Source organism: Balaenoptera ricei, chromosome 1, assembly GCF_028023285.1.
Source record: "Balaenoptera ricei isolate mBalRic1 chromosome 1, mBalRic1.hap2, whole genome shotgun sequence".
Taxonomy (NCBI): domain Eukaryota; kingdom Metazoa; phylum Chordata; class Mammalia; order Artiodactyla; family Balaenopteridae; genus Balaenoptera; species Balaenoptera ricei.
The window spans coordinates 49,691,183-49,703,935 of record NC_082639.1 but is presented as its reverse complement, the minus strand read 5'-3'; the positions used below and the strand labels follow the sequence as shown (position 1 = coordinate 49,703,935).

Here is a 12,753-nt window from a genome sequence, read left to right as displayed (position 1 = left end):
ACATAAACATAAACATCGAAGAAGCTCATTGAACTCCAACGGAAGATGAACAGGGAGACCCACATTGAGGTACATTATAATCAAACTTTAAAAAGGCAAAGACAAAGACCAGATCTTGAAAACAGCAAGACAGAAGCAAATCATCACATTCAGGGGATCCTTTATAAGATTTTCAGCAGATTTCTCACCAGAAATTATGGAGACCAGAAGACAGGGCTCAGTATGTTCAAAGTGCTAAAAGAAAAAAAAACCTGTCAACCAAGAATCCTATATCCTGCAAAACTGTTCTTCAAAAATGAGGGAGAAATGAAGACATTCCCAGTTAAACAAAAGTTGAGGGAGTTTGTGACCACTAGACTTGCCCTGCAGGAAATGTACAAGGGAGTCCTGCAAGGTGAAATGAATGGATACTAGATAGTTACTCATAGATGTATGAAGGGACTTCCTTGGTGGTCCAGTGGTTAAGACTCCACGCTTCCAGGGCAGGGGGCGCGGGTTTGATCCCTGGTTGGAGAACTAAGATCCCACATGCTGCATGGCCAAAAAAGCAAACAAAAAACCAGAACAAAACAGAACAAAAGCTGTATGGAGAAATAAAGATCTTAATAAAGGTAAAAACATGGGCAGTTGTAAAAGTATTATTGTAACAGTGGTTTGTAACTGTACTTTTTGTTTGTTTTCTACATGATTCAAGAGACATGTATTTAAAGGAAAAAAACAACTATTAGTATAAAAGTTAGTATTACTGTAACCTTGGTTTGTAACTTCAAATCTTGTTTTTTTAAATGTAATTAGGAGACTAATGCATTTATTTATTTATTTATTTTAAAATTAAAGTGTAGTTAATTTACAGTGTTGTGTTAATTACTGCTGTACAGCAGAGTGATTCAGTTATACATATATATACATTCTTTTTTTGTATTCTTTTCCATTATGGTTTATCATAGGATATTGAGAATAGTTCTCTGTGCTATACAGTAGGACCTTGTTGTTATCCATTTTAAATATAAAAGCTTGCATCAGCTAACCCCAACCTCCCACTCCATTCCTCCCACAACCCCCTCCCCCTTGTCAACCACCAGTCTGTTCTCTATATCTGTGATTGTGTTTCTGTTTCATAGATAGGTTCATTTGTGTCCTATTTTATATTCCACATATGAGTGATATCATATGATATTTGTCTTTCTCTTTCTGACTTACTTCACTTAGTATGATAATGTCTAATTGCCTCTATGTTGCTGCAAATGACATTATTTCATTTGTTTTTATGTCTGAGTAGTATTCCATTATATATATGTACCACATCTTCTTTATCCATTCATCTGTTGATGGACATTTAGGTTGTTTCCATATCTTGGCAATTGTAAATAATGCTGCTATGAACATTGAGGTGCATGTATCTTTTTGAATTATTGGGGGGTTTTTTTTTGGATATATACCCAGGAGTGGAATTGCTGAGTCATATGGTAGTTCTATATTTAGTTTTTTGAGAAACTGCCACACAGAGGTTTTCCACAGTGGCCGCACCAATTTACATTCCCACCAACAGTGTAGGAGTGTTCCCTTTTCTCCACCAACATTTGTTATTTGTGTTCTTTTTGATTATAGCTGTTCTGACAGGTATGATGTCATAACTCATTGTGGGTTTGATTTGCATATCCCTGATGATTAGTGATGTTGAGTATCTTTTTATGTGCTTGCTGGCCATCTACATTTCCTCTTTGGAAAAATGTACTCAGTTCTTCTGCCCATTTTTTAATCAGGTTGTTTGATTTTTTGATACTGAGTTGTATGAGCTGTTTATATATGTTGGATATTAATCCCTTATCAGTCATATCATTTGCAAATATTTTCTCCCATTCTGTAGGTTGTCTTTTTGTTTTGCCAATTGTTTCCTTTGCTGTGCAAAAGCTTTTAAGTTTAATTATGCCCCATTTGTTTATTTTTGCTTTTATTTACTTTAGGACACAGATCCAAAAAGATATAGCTGTGATTTCTGTCAAAGAGTGTTCTGCCTATGTTTTTCTCTAGGAGTTTTATAGTATCTGGTCTTACATTTAAGTCTTAAATCCATTTTGAGTTTTTGTATATGGTGTTAGAGAATGGGGATTTTTTTGCCTTGTTTGCTTGTTTGTTTTTCTTTTACCATGCCACTCGGCTTGCGGGATCTTAGTTCCCCCACCAGGGATTGCACTTGGGTCATGGCAGTGAAAGCGCCGAGCCCTAACCACTGGACCACCAGGAATCCCCTAGAGAATGTTTTAATTTCATTCTTTTACATGTAGCTGTCCAGTTTTCCCAGCACCACTTACTGAAGAGATTGTTTTTCCTCCATTTTATATTCTTGCCTCCTTTGTCATAGATTAATTGACCATAAATGCATGTATTTATTTCTGGGCTCTTTATCCTGTTCTATTCATCTATATGTCTGTTTTTGATTACTGTAGCTTTGTAGTATAGTTTGAAGTCAGGAAGTGTGATTCCTCCAGCTCTGTTCTTCCTTCTCAAGATTGTTTTGGCTATTTGGGCTCTTTTGTTTCCATACAAATTTTAAAATTATTTGTCTAGTTCTGTGAAAAATGCCATTGGTAATTTGATAGGGATTGCATGGAATCTGTTGATTGCCTTGGATAGTATTGTCATTTTAACAATATTGATTCTTCCAATCCAAGAAAATAGGTATATCTTTCCATCTGTTTGTGTCATCTTCAGTTACTTATATCAGCGTCTTAAAGGTTTCCAAGTACAGGTTTTTTGCCTCCTTAGATAGGTTTATTCCTAGTTATTCCTAGGTATTTTATTATTTTTGGTGCGATGGTAAATGGGATTGTTTCCTTAATTTCTCTTTCTGATAGCTCATTGTTAGTGTATAGAAATGCAACCAATTTCTGTATATTAATCTTGTGTCCCACAACTTTACTGAATTCATTGATGAGCTCTAGTAGTTTTCTGGTGGCATGATTAGGATTTTCTAAGTATAGTATCATGTCATCTGCAAACAGTGACAGTTTTACTTCTTCTTTTCCAATTTGGATTCGTTTTATTTCTTTTTCTTCTCTGATTGCCATGGCTAGGACTTCCAAAACTCTGTTGAATAAAAGTGGCAAGAATGGACATCCGTGTCCTGTTCCTGATCTTAGAGGAAATGCTTTCAACTTTTTACCATTGAGTATAATGTTAGCTGTGGGTTTGTCATATATGGCCTTTATTACGTTGAGGTATGTTCCCTCTATGCCCACTTTCTGGAGAGTTTTTATCATAAGTGGGTGAGTTTTATCAAAAGATTTTCTGCATCTATTGAGATGATCATATGGGTTTTTTTTTAACATCTTTATTGGAGTATAATTGCTTTACAATGGTGTGTTAGTTTCTGCTTTATAACAAAGTGAATCAGTTATACGTATACATATGTCCCCATATCTCTTCCCTGTTGCATCTCCCTCCCTCCCACCCTCCCTATCCCACCCCTCTAGGTGGTCACAAAGCACTGAGCTGATCTCCCTGTGCTATGCGGTTGCTTCCCACTAGCTATCTATTTTACCTTTGGTAGTGTATATATGTCCATGCCACTCTCTCACTTTGTCCCAGCTTACCCTTCCCCCTCCCCGTATCCTCAAGTCCATTCTTTAGTAGGTCTGCATCTTTATTCCCATCTTGCTCCTGGGTTCTTCATGACCTTTTTTTTTAGATTCCATATATATGTGTTAGCATACAGTATTTGTTTTTCTCTTTCTGACTTACTTCACTCTGTATGACAGTCTCTAGGTCCACCCACCTCACTACAAATAACTCAGTTTCATTCCTTTTTATGGCTGAGTAATATTCCATTATATATATGTGCCACATCTTCTTTATCCATTCATCTGTTGATGGACACTTAGGTTGCTTCCATGTCCTGGCTATTGTAAATAGAGCTGCAATGAACATTTTGGTACATGACTCTTTTTGAATTATGGTTTTCTCAGGGTATATGCCCAGTAGTGGGATTGCTGGGTCGTATGGTAGTTCTATTTGTAGTTTTTTAAGGAACCTCCATATTGTTCTCCATAGTGGCTGTATCAATTTACATTCCCACCAACAGTGCAAGAGTGTTCCCTTTTCTCCACACCCTCTCCAGCATTTATTGTTTGTAGATTTTTTGATGATGGCCATTCTGACCGGTGTGAGATGATATCTCATTGTAGTTTTGATTTGCATTTCTTTAATGATTAATGATGTTGAGCATTCTTTCATGTGTCTGTTGGGATCATATGGTTTTTATTCTCCAATTTGTTGATGTGGTGTATCACATTGATTGATTTGTGGATATTGAAAAATCCTTGCATCCCTGGGATAAATCCCACTTGATCATGGTGTATGATACTTCTAATGTATTGTTGGGTTCAGTTTGCTAGTATTCTGTTGTGGATTTTTGTGTCTATGTTCATCAGTGATATTGGTCTGTAATTTTCTTTCTTTGTGATATCTTTGGTTTTGGTATCAGGGTATGGTGGCCTCGTAGAATGAGCTTGGGAGTGCTCCTCCCTCTGCAATTTTTTGGAAGAGTTTGAGAAAGATAAGTGTTAGCTCTTCTCTAATTGTTTGATAGAATTCACCTGTGAAGCCATCTGGTCCTGTACTTTTGTTTGTTGGAAGATCTTTAATTACAGTTTCAATTTCATTACTTGTGACTGGTCTGTTTATATTTTCTAATTCTTCCTGGTTCAGTCTTGGAAAGATGTACCTTTGCAAGAATTTGTCCATTTCTTCCAGGTTGTCCATTTTATTGGCATATAGTTGCTTGTAGTAGTCTCTTATGATCCCTTGTATTTCTGCGGTGTCAGTTTTAATTTCTCCTTTTTCATTTGTAATTTTATTGATTTGAGTCCTCTCCCTTTTTTTCTTGATGAGTCTGGCTAAAGGTTTATCAATTTTATTTATCTTTTCAAAGAACCAGTTCTTAGTTTCATTGATCTTTTCTAATTTTTTTTTAGTCTCTATTTTATTTATTTCTGCTCTGATCTTTTTTATGATTTCTTCCCTTCTACTAACTTTGGGTTTTTTGTTTTTGTTTTTTTTTTTTAGAATTCAAATTTATTTATTTAACGTTTGACAGTCTCTTTTTTTTTTTCCAAACAGAAAGTCACAAAAATTATAATCATCCTCATCAGTTAACTCATTCCCATGTAATTAATGTTTTTTTCATCTTGATCTTTTGTTAGCACTTTTATGAATTCATCAGTTTTCCATTAACTTTAGGTTTTGTTTATTCTTCTTTCTCTAGTTTCTTTAGGTGTAAGGTTAGGTTGTTTATTTGAGACTTTTCTTGTTTCCTGAGGTAAGAGTGTATCACTATAAACTTCCCTTTTAGATCTGCTTTTGCTGTGTCCCACAGGTTTTGGATCATCATGTTTTCATTTTCATTTGTCTCCAGGTATTTTTTGATTTCCTCTTTGATTTCTTCAGTGATCCATTGGTTGTTTAGTAACATATTATTTAGCCTCCACTAAACAATATACTTTTAAACAACCAATGAATTTAAAGAAGAAATCACAAGGGAAGTTAATAAATACTAGAGATGAATGAAAATGAAAACATAATATACCAAAAGTTATAGGACACAGTAAAAGCAGTAGTAAGGGTGACTAGTTATTAGACTGAGAATCAGTAATCAAAATCTTCCAGCAGAGCAAAGTCCTGGATCTGACAGCATCACCAATGAATTCTACCAAGCATTTAAAGAAGAATTAATACCAGTCCTTCTCAAACTTTCCCATAAGACTGAAGAGGAGGGAACACTTCCTAACTCATTCTGTGAAGCCAGTGTAATCCTAATACCAAATCCAGACAAAGACACTATAAGAAAAAAAGCTACTAACCAATATCCCTTAAGAACATTGATGTAAAAATTCTCAACAGAATACTAGCAAATATAATTCAGCAGCCTAGTAAAAGGATTATACACCATGGCCAAATGAGATTTATCCCTGGAATGCAAGAATGGTTCAACATATAAAAATTAAAGTGATATGCTGTATCAACAAAATGAGGGAAAAAAGCCACATGATTATCTTAATTGATACAGAAAAAGCATTTGGCAAAATTCAACACCCTTTCATGATAAGGAACATGCAACAAAATAGAGGTAAGAAGAAAACTCCATCACTGCAATAAAAACCATATATGAAAAACCCACAGCAGCAAAGGCTGAAAGCTTTTCCTTTAAGATAGTGAACAAGGCAAGGATGCGCACTTTCACTTCTATTCAACAAAGTATTGGAAGTTTCTAGTCAGCAAGAAAAAGAAATAAGCCTCCAAATTTTAAAGGAAGAAGTAAAATTATCTCTGTTTGCAGATGATATGATCATGTATGTAGAAAATCCTAAAGACTCTACAAAAAAAGTTGTTTAAACTAATAAACGAATTTAGTAAAGTAGTGGAATATAAAGTCAGCACACAAAAATCAGTTGTATTTCTATACATGAACAGTGAACAATCTGAAAAGGAAACTACAAAAATAATTCCATTTACAGTAGCGTCCACAAGAATAAAAGACTTGGGAATTAACTAAGGAGGTGACAGGCTCATATGGTGAAAACTACAAAACATTTCTGAAACAACTTGAAGAAGACATAAATGAATGGAAAAACATCCTGTGTTTATGGATTGTAAACTTAATATTGTTAAAATGTCAGTACCCAAACGAATCTACAAATTCAATGTAATCCCTATCAAAATTCCAATGACTTCTTTTTTGCAGAAATAGAAAAACCCATCCTAAAGTTCATATGCAATCTTAAGGGACCTGAATAGCCAAAACAGTCTTTTTCAAAGAACAAAACTTAGAAGGCTCACACATCCCGATTTCAAAACTAACTACAAATTTGCAGTAATCAAAACAATATGGTATTAGCATGAAAGGCATATAGACTAATAGAATAGAATAGGTAGCCCAGAAATAAACCCTCACACATATGGTCAAATCATTTTTTTGTCGAGGGTGGAAAATGGGTAAAGAACAATCTTTTCAGGAAATAGTGCTTGGGAAAGCAGGATATCCACATACAAGAGAGTGAATCTGGACCCTTACATAACACCATAACACCATATACAGAAACTAACTCAAAAATTTTTAAGGACCTGAGTGTAAGACCCAAAACAATAAGACTGTTAGAAAAAAGCATAGGGCAGAAGCTTCACAACATTGGTTTTGGTAGTGATTTCTTAGCTGTGACTCCAAAGGTGCAGTTGACCAAAGAAAAAATGGACAAATTGGACTTCATGAAAAAAAAAAAAAAAATTGCATCAAAAGACACCAGCCACAGAATAAAAAGAGACAACTCAGAGAATGGGAGGAAATATTTGCAAATCATATATCTGATAAGGGATTAATATCTGAATATATAGAGAACTTCTAAAACTCAGCAACAACAAAATCCTGATTCAAAAATGGGCAAAACTGTCTTTTCTTTATATTTATTTGAGGTCTTTTCCTAATTATTCCAGTGGTATAGATGAAGAGTAAAATTTCTTTAGTACAGTTTAATAACAGATTAGATTTTAAAATCTTTATGTGAAACCTAAATTTTTTTAATTCGTGTGGAAGATTTTTGCCCTTGATACATGTTCTTAATATCCATCATACTGAATGAAAATAGTGGGTTATCTTTGGGAGTGGGATTATTGTGAATGCTGTGTAGGGGGAAGGGCAAGGGAGGAAGATTCTTTTTGAGTTCTATAATACCATATTGCTTGAGTTTTTTTTTTTTTAAAGCAATGAACATATTCTACTTTTATTAAAATGATAATGGAAAATATTTTTAAAACATGTAATGACATAAAGGTAAATTTAAAATAATGTCCTCATAAGTAAGCTTACTTTGTGCTTTTATTAATTTTGATTTTAGGCTTGTGTGGACGTCAGAGCCAGTTCAGTGTTTTGGCAACAGATGGAATTTGCAGAAAGCCTCCATGGTCTTCCCAAGTTGCCAGAATGGTTATCTACACACCCTTCTCATGGAAATCGAGCAGAGCACTTGGATAGACTCATACCTCAGGTAAGCTAACATTGCGTAAGGCAAGACATTATTTTTACTGTATCATATATTTTTAATACTTTACTTCTTGTGCTTAGAAAAAGAGCACTAGAAAAAAAAATCCTTTGTATTAGTTTGCTTTCTGGTTATTTCTTTTAAAAGATAGAATAAATAATCAGCTATTTTGATTACCATCAGTTTTCAAAGGATTTGACTGAAAAGTAAAATCCTGCTAGTCCACAAGTCTTAGTGAATAAATTGGTGTGTATAGTTGACTTTTCTTCATGGTGAAGCTTTACCCTTTTTAGTATCATACTTTTTAATTTTAAAAAAATTTGGTGAAAGTCTAAAACTCAAGGCATATTTTTCATCATACTGATCATAATCTTTTCTTAGTGATTTAAGCTTATCATTAAACATACCAGTTAATGAGTTGTGCAAAAATTTTGGGTCGACTGGGTGTTAATTCCAGTAGTGACACTGGAATTTGTTTTCTTAGGGAAAAAAAAAATCCTTCGTTATTAGTTTGCTTTCTGGTTATTTCTTTTAAAAGATAAAATAAAGCATGTGCCATGTGCTCTTCTTTTTCTCGTTTTTTTTGTAGAATTCATTAATGGATCAAGCTGAAGCAGCTTTCTCCCAAGTAGTATTCACTATCTTCTAAAAACCTTTTGATTTAACATCATTCAGAATGTTTTCTGTGCTTTCCACATAGGTACAAAATGAATGTCAGACATCTTTAAGCCAGGCTACATGCTCTCTTCTGTCTCTCTTGCATTAAATTTGCTGGTTGGTTATAAAAGCAGAATATTCTTTACCAATTTCAGAATTGGTTTTGGGCTTATTTGCTAAAGGATAACACAACAAATACAGATGTATTATAAAACTATCTTTAAACATGTCTTCAAATTCAGATGAACAAACATTGACTACCTATTATAAGAAAGATACAAAAGAAATAATACATGGTCTTGATATTTGCAGATGCTAAGATAAGTACAAAATGATTCTTAATATAGTAAAGAATATGAATTATCATAAGAAAAGTAGAAATACAGTGGTATACATTTTGAAGGAAGAATAGCCTGCATCTCATTTGGGATAAGAAACTACCATAAGATTCATTAATTCATTCGTGAATATTTATTCATGTTCATTGCTAATCTACCATTCTGTGTTCTATTGCTGGGGAATGAGCAAGGAACAAAACAGTCTCTGTTTTCTTGGAGCTAACATTCTAGTTAGGTAATGCAAACAATAAACAAGCAAACAAACATACATACAGTATGTCAAGCAGCGATAAGCACGTTGCAGAAAAACAAAGCAGGTTAAAGGTAGGAGAGAAGGCTGGGAAGCAGAGAATATGTACTAGTCATTGTTCGTTTGTCAAGGAAGACCTCACTAAGCAGAATCTGGAAAGAAGCAGGGGAGCAAGTCCTGTAGGTATGTGGAAGGAGAATCTTTTAGTCTGAGGAAGCAGCAAATCACAGGACCTGAAGTGAAAGTATGCTTGGTGTGCTCAGGGAATAGCAAGGAAGACATTGGGGCTGAATGTAGTAAGGGAGGGGAGAATGATTGAGGTGTACGGGGGCCAGGCGGTGAAGGGTCGTCTAAACCATTGTAAGAACTTGACTCTTATTTCAAGTGATATGGGAAGCTAAGAGAGGGTTTTGAGCAGAGGAGGGACTTGATCTGACTCAAGTGTTTTATAGTGATCACTGGAGCTCCTGTGTGGGCTGTAGTGGGGCAAGGATGGAATCAGGAAGACTATTTAATAGGCTCTCGCAATAATCCTGGTAAGAGATTATGGAGGCAGAAGAGAGGGAGAGAAGTGGTCAGATTTTGGATTTATTTTGAAAGGAATGATGACAAGATTTGTTGATATTTTGAGCATACTTTGTGCCTTTTATGAACACTGGGGACAGCCAGACATAGCTTCTTGAGACCTATCCTAAATATATTTCATTTAAATGAAATTTGAAGAAAAAATATGTGAGAAAGAAACAGCAGTGAAATTTACTTGATATCAATTTACTTGATATAATGTGTAGTAATTATTCATCTTAAAAGACAACATAGGACTGGGACAATAAATGTTTCATTAGTAACTGGTTTGTATTGAAGAGCACTGACTCTAAGAGTCTTCTTAGTGCCATCCAACACCCAGGGACCTCATACTACCCTGGGAGGCTTAACCTATCTCTAAAGCCATAATAACCACATGGTTTTCTCTTAGAATTTCCTTTCTTTTTTATTTTTGCTTAGGGAAATTCTAAAAAGATATGGTTCGCTTCAAATGGATAATAAGTTCTACCCAACTTTTATCTGATGCCTGTCGTAAATTCCAAGTTTTCATTTCATCATCAGATAACTAAGGATCTTTAAAGAAGTAATAAATGTGCTTTGAAAAGTCTTTAAAATAATAATGAATTGATTAGTGAGTATGAAGAAAAATGGTTGGAGAAACTGATATGTTATTTGGAAGCCAATGGCAAAGAAAAAAATTGAGAGATATTTTTCTTCTAAAAATAAACTATGCTAGTTCAGAAACTTAATTTGAAAAACTCATATAATTTCTTGTATTTTCCCCCCAAGTGATTAAATTCAATTTGAAAGTAATAAAACTCTACTACAATATTGGGAATAATTCAGTGGTTGAAGTGAAACTTATAGTTAAGGCATGAGTATATTGTTAATTAGAACACATAGTCATAATTCAGAGATTGGCATTCCCTACTATCATAGGTCTAATTTCTGTAATGGAAGAAAGTGATTCCTCAGGCAATATATAGAATTATGTGAGTCTGTATACTACTAAAGACTACCTATTTTGGGTTCGATTTTATTTAAGGTTTTTTCCTACTTAGGTGAGGACAATGTTATATTCTACCAAAAGCTCATGTCCTTTGACATTCCTGACAGTATGCCTGAAGTAATGTATACCTCTAAGGCAGTTGGGAATCTAGCACCATAGTACAGAGGTGTCTAGGCCAGAGATGAGGATTTCAAAGTCACCAAAAAAAGGTGATAGTTGAAGCAGTGAGAGCGAGTTCATTTAGGAAATAAGCAAAGAAAATGATCCTAGACAGTTAGCAGTATTAGGTGGATTCCACATTTAACAGGTAAGAGGAAGACAGAGCCTGTAGCAGATGAGGTTCATAGGAGGAGAAAAGATCAAGAAAATCAGGAAAGATTCTTTGGTCCTCTGAGAATACAAATCTTGGTAACTTTGATTTTTTTTTAATTTAACTTATTAAAGATTGCATATTTTTATTTTTTAATGTTTTCCTGGAATATCATCACAGAAGTGTATTATTTCTTACCATACCATATCAACATTTAAGATGTTTTAAATCTGTATTTTATGCATTCAACAAATATTTATTGATTACTTGTTATGTGCCAGATTTTAGGAATTGTAGGTTCAGTGACAAAATAGACAAAAAACCCTGCCTTCAGGAAGCTTATTCTGTAGTAAAGGGTGACAGACAATGAATAGAATAAATTAGTAATGTACAGAATAAATCACCAATATATATGTTAGTCAGTAATAAGTGTTAGGGAGGAAAATAAAGAGGGAGGAATAGTGTATTATCTTGGGCTGCCATAACAAAATACCATAGACTGGGTAGCTTAAGCAACAGAAATTCATTTCTTCACAGGCTTGAAGGCTAGAAGTACAAGGTCAGGGTTCTGGCTTAAGCAACAGAAATTCACTTTTTCTCAATTCTGAGGGCTGGAAGTCCAATAATAAGGTTATGGCTGATTTGGTTTCTGGTGAGGTCTCTCTTCATGGCTTTCAGACAGCTAGCTGCCTTCTCCCCGTGTCCCACTTGGTGGAGACAGTGATTGCACTAGTGTCTTTTCTTTTTATAAGGGCACTCTTCCATCATGAGGGCCACACCCTCATGACCTCATCTAAACATTACTTCCCAAAGGCCCCATCTCTAAATACTATCACATTGGGAATTAGGGCTTCAACATATGAATTTGGGGAGGACACAGTACATTCCATAGAAGATAGGTAATGTGTGAGCAGAGGTGGTCATGGTGCTGGAATAGCTGTTTGAAATGGGGTTGGGAAAAACAGAGCTGGAGGAATCAGGCTCCGTGACTTCAGACTATACTACAGAGCTACAGTAATCAAGACAGTATGATACTGGCACAAAAACAGAAATATAGATCAATGGAACAGGATAAAAAGCCCAGAGATAAACCCTTGCACATATGGTCACCTTATCTTTGATAAAGGAGGCAAGAATATACAGTGGAGAAAAGACAGCCTCTTCAATAAGTGGTGCTGGGAAAACTGGACAGCTACATGTAAAAGAATCAAATTAGGACACTCCCTAACACCTTACACAAGAATAAACTCAAAATGGATTAAAGACCTAAATGTAAGGCTAGACACTATAAAACTCTTAGAGGAAAGCATAGGCAGAACACTCTGTGACATAAATCACAGCAAGATCCTTTTTGACCCACCTCCTAGAGAAATGGAAATAAAAACAAAAATAAACAAATGGGACCTAATGAAACTTAAAAACTTTTGCACAACAAAGGAAACCATAAACAAGACAAAAAGACAACCCTCAGAATGGGAGAAAATATTTGCAAATGAAGCAACTGACAAAGGATTAATCTCCAAAATATACAAGCAGCTCATGCAGCTCAATATCCAAAAAACAGACAACCCAATCCAAAAATGGGCAGAGAACCTAACTAGACATTTCTCCAA

At 34.8% G+C, this 12,753-nt stretch overlaps 1 protein-coding gene across 4 annotated transcripts in view; it reads left to right on the top strand.

Moving 5' to 3' along the window:
- The window catches only part of OMA1 (OMA1 zinc metallopeptidase), an 82,063-nt gene that overhangs the window by 54,348 nt on the left and 14,962 nt on the right, over positions 1–12,753 (top strand). For 2 of the 4 annotated variants that reach the window (XM_059898824.1, XM_059898834.1), the window contains exon 8: positions 7,887–8,036. In XM_059898824.1, coding sequence (XP_059754807.1) covers positions 7,887–8,036 — 150 coding nt within the window. Of the gene's footprint in view, positions 1–7,886; positions 8,037–8,619; positions 8,776–12,753 lie in introns of those variants that run through there. The other 2 variants (XM_059898842.1, XM_059898853.1) reach the window with 2 other exon arrangements.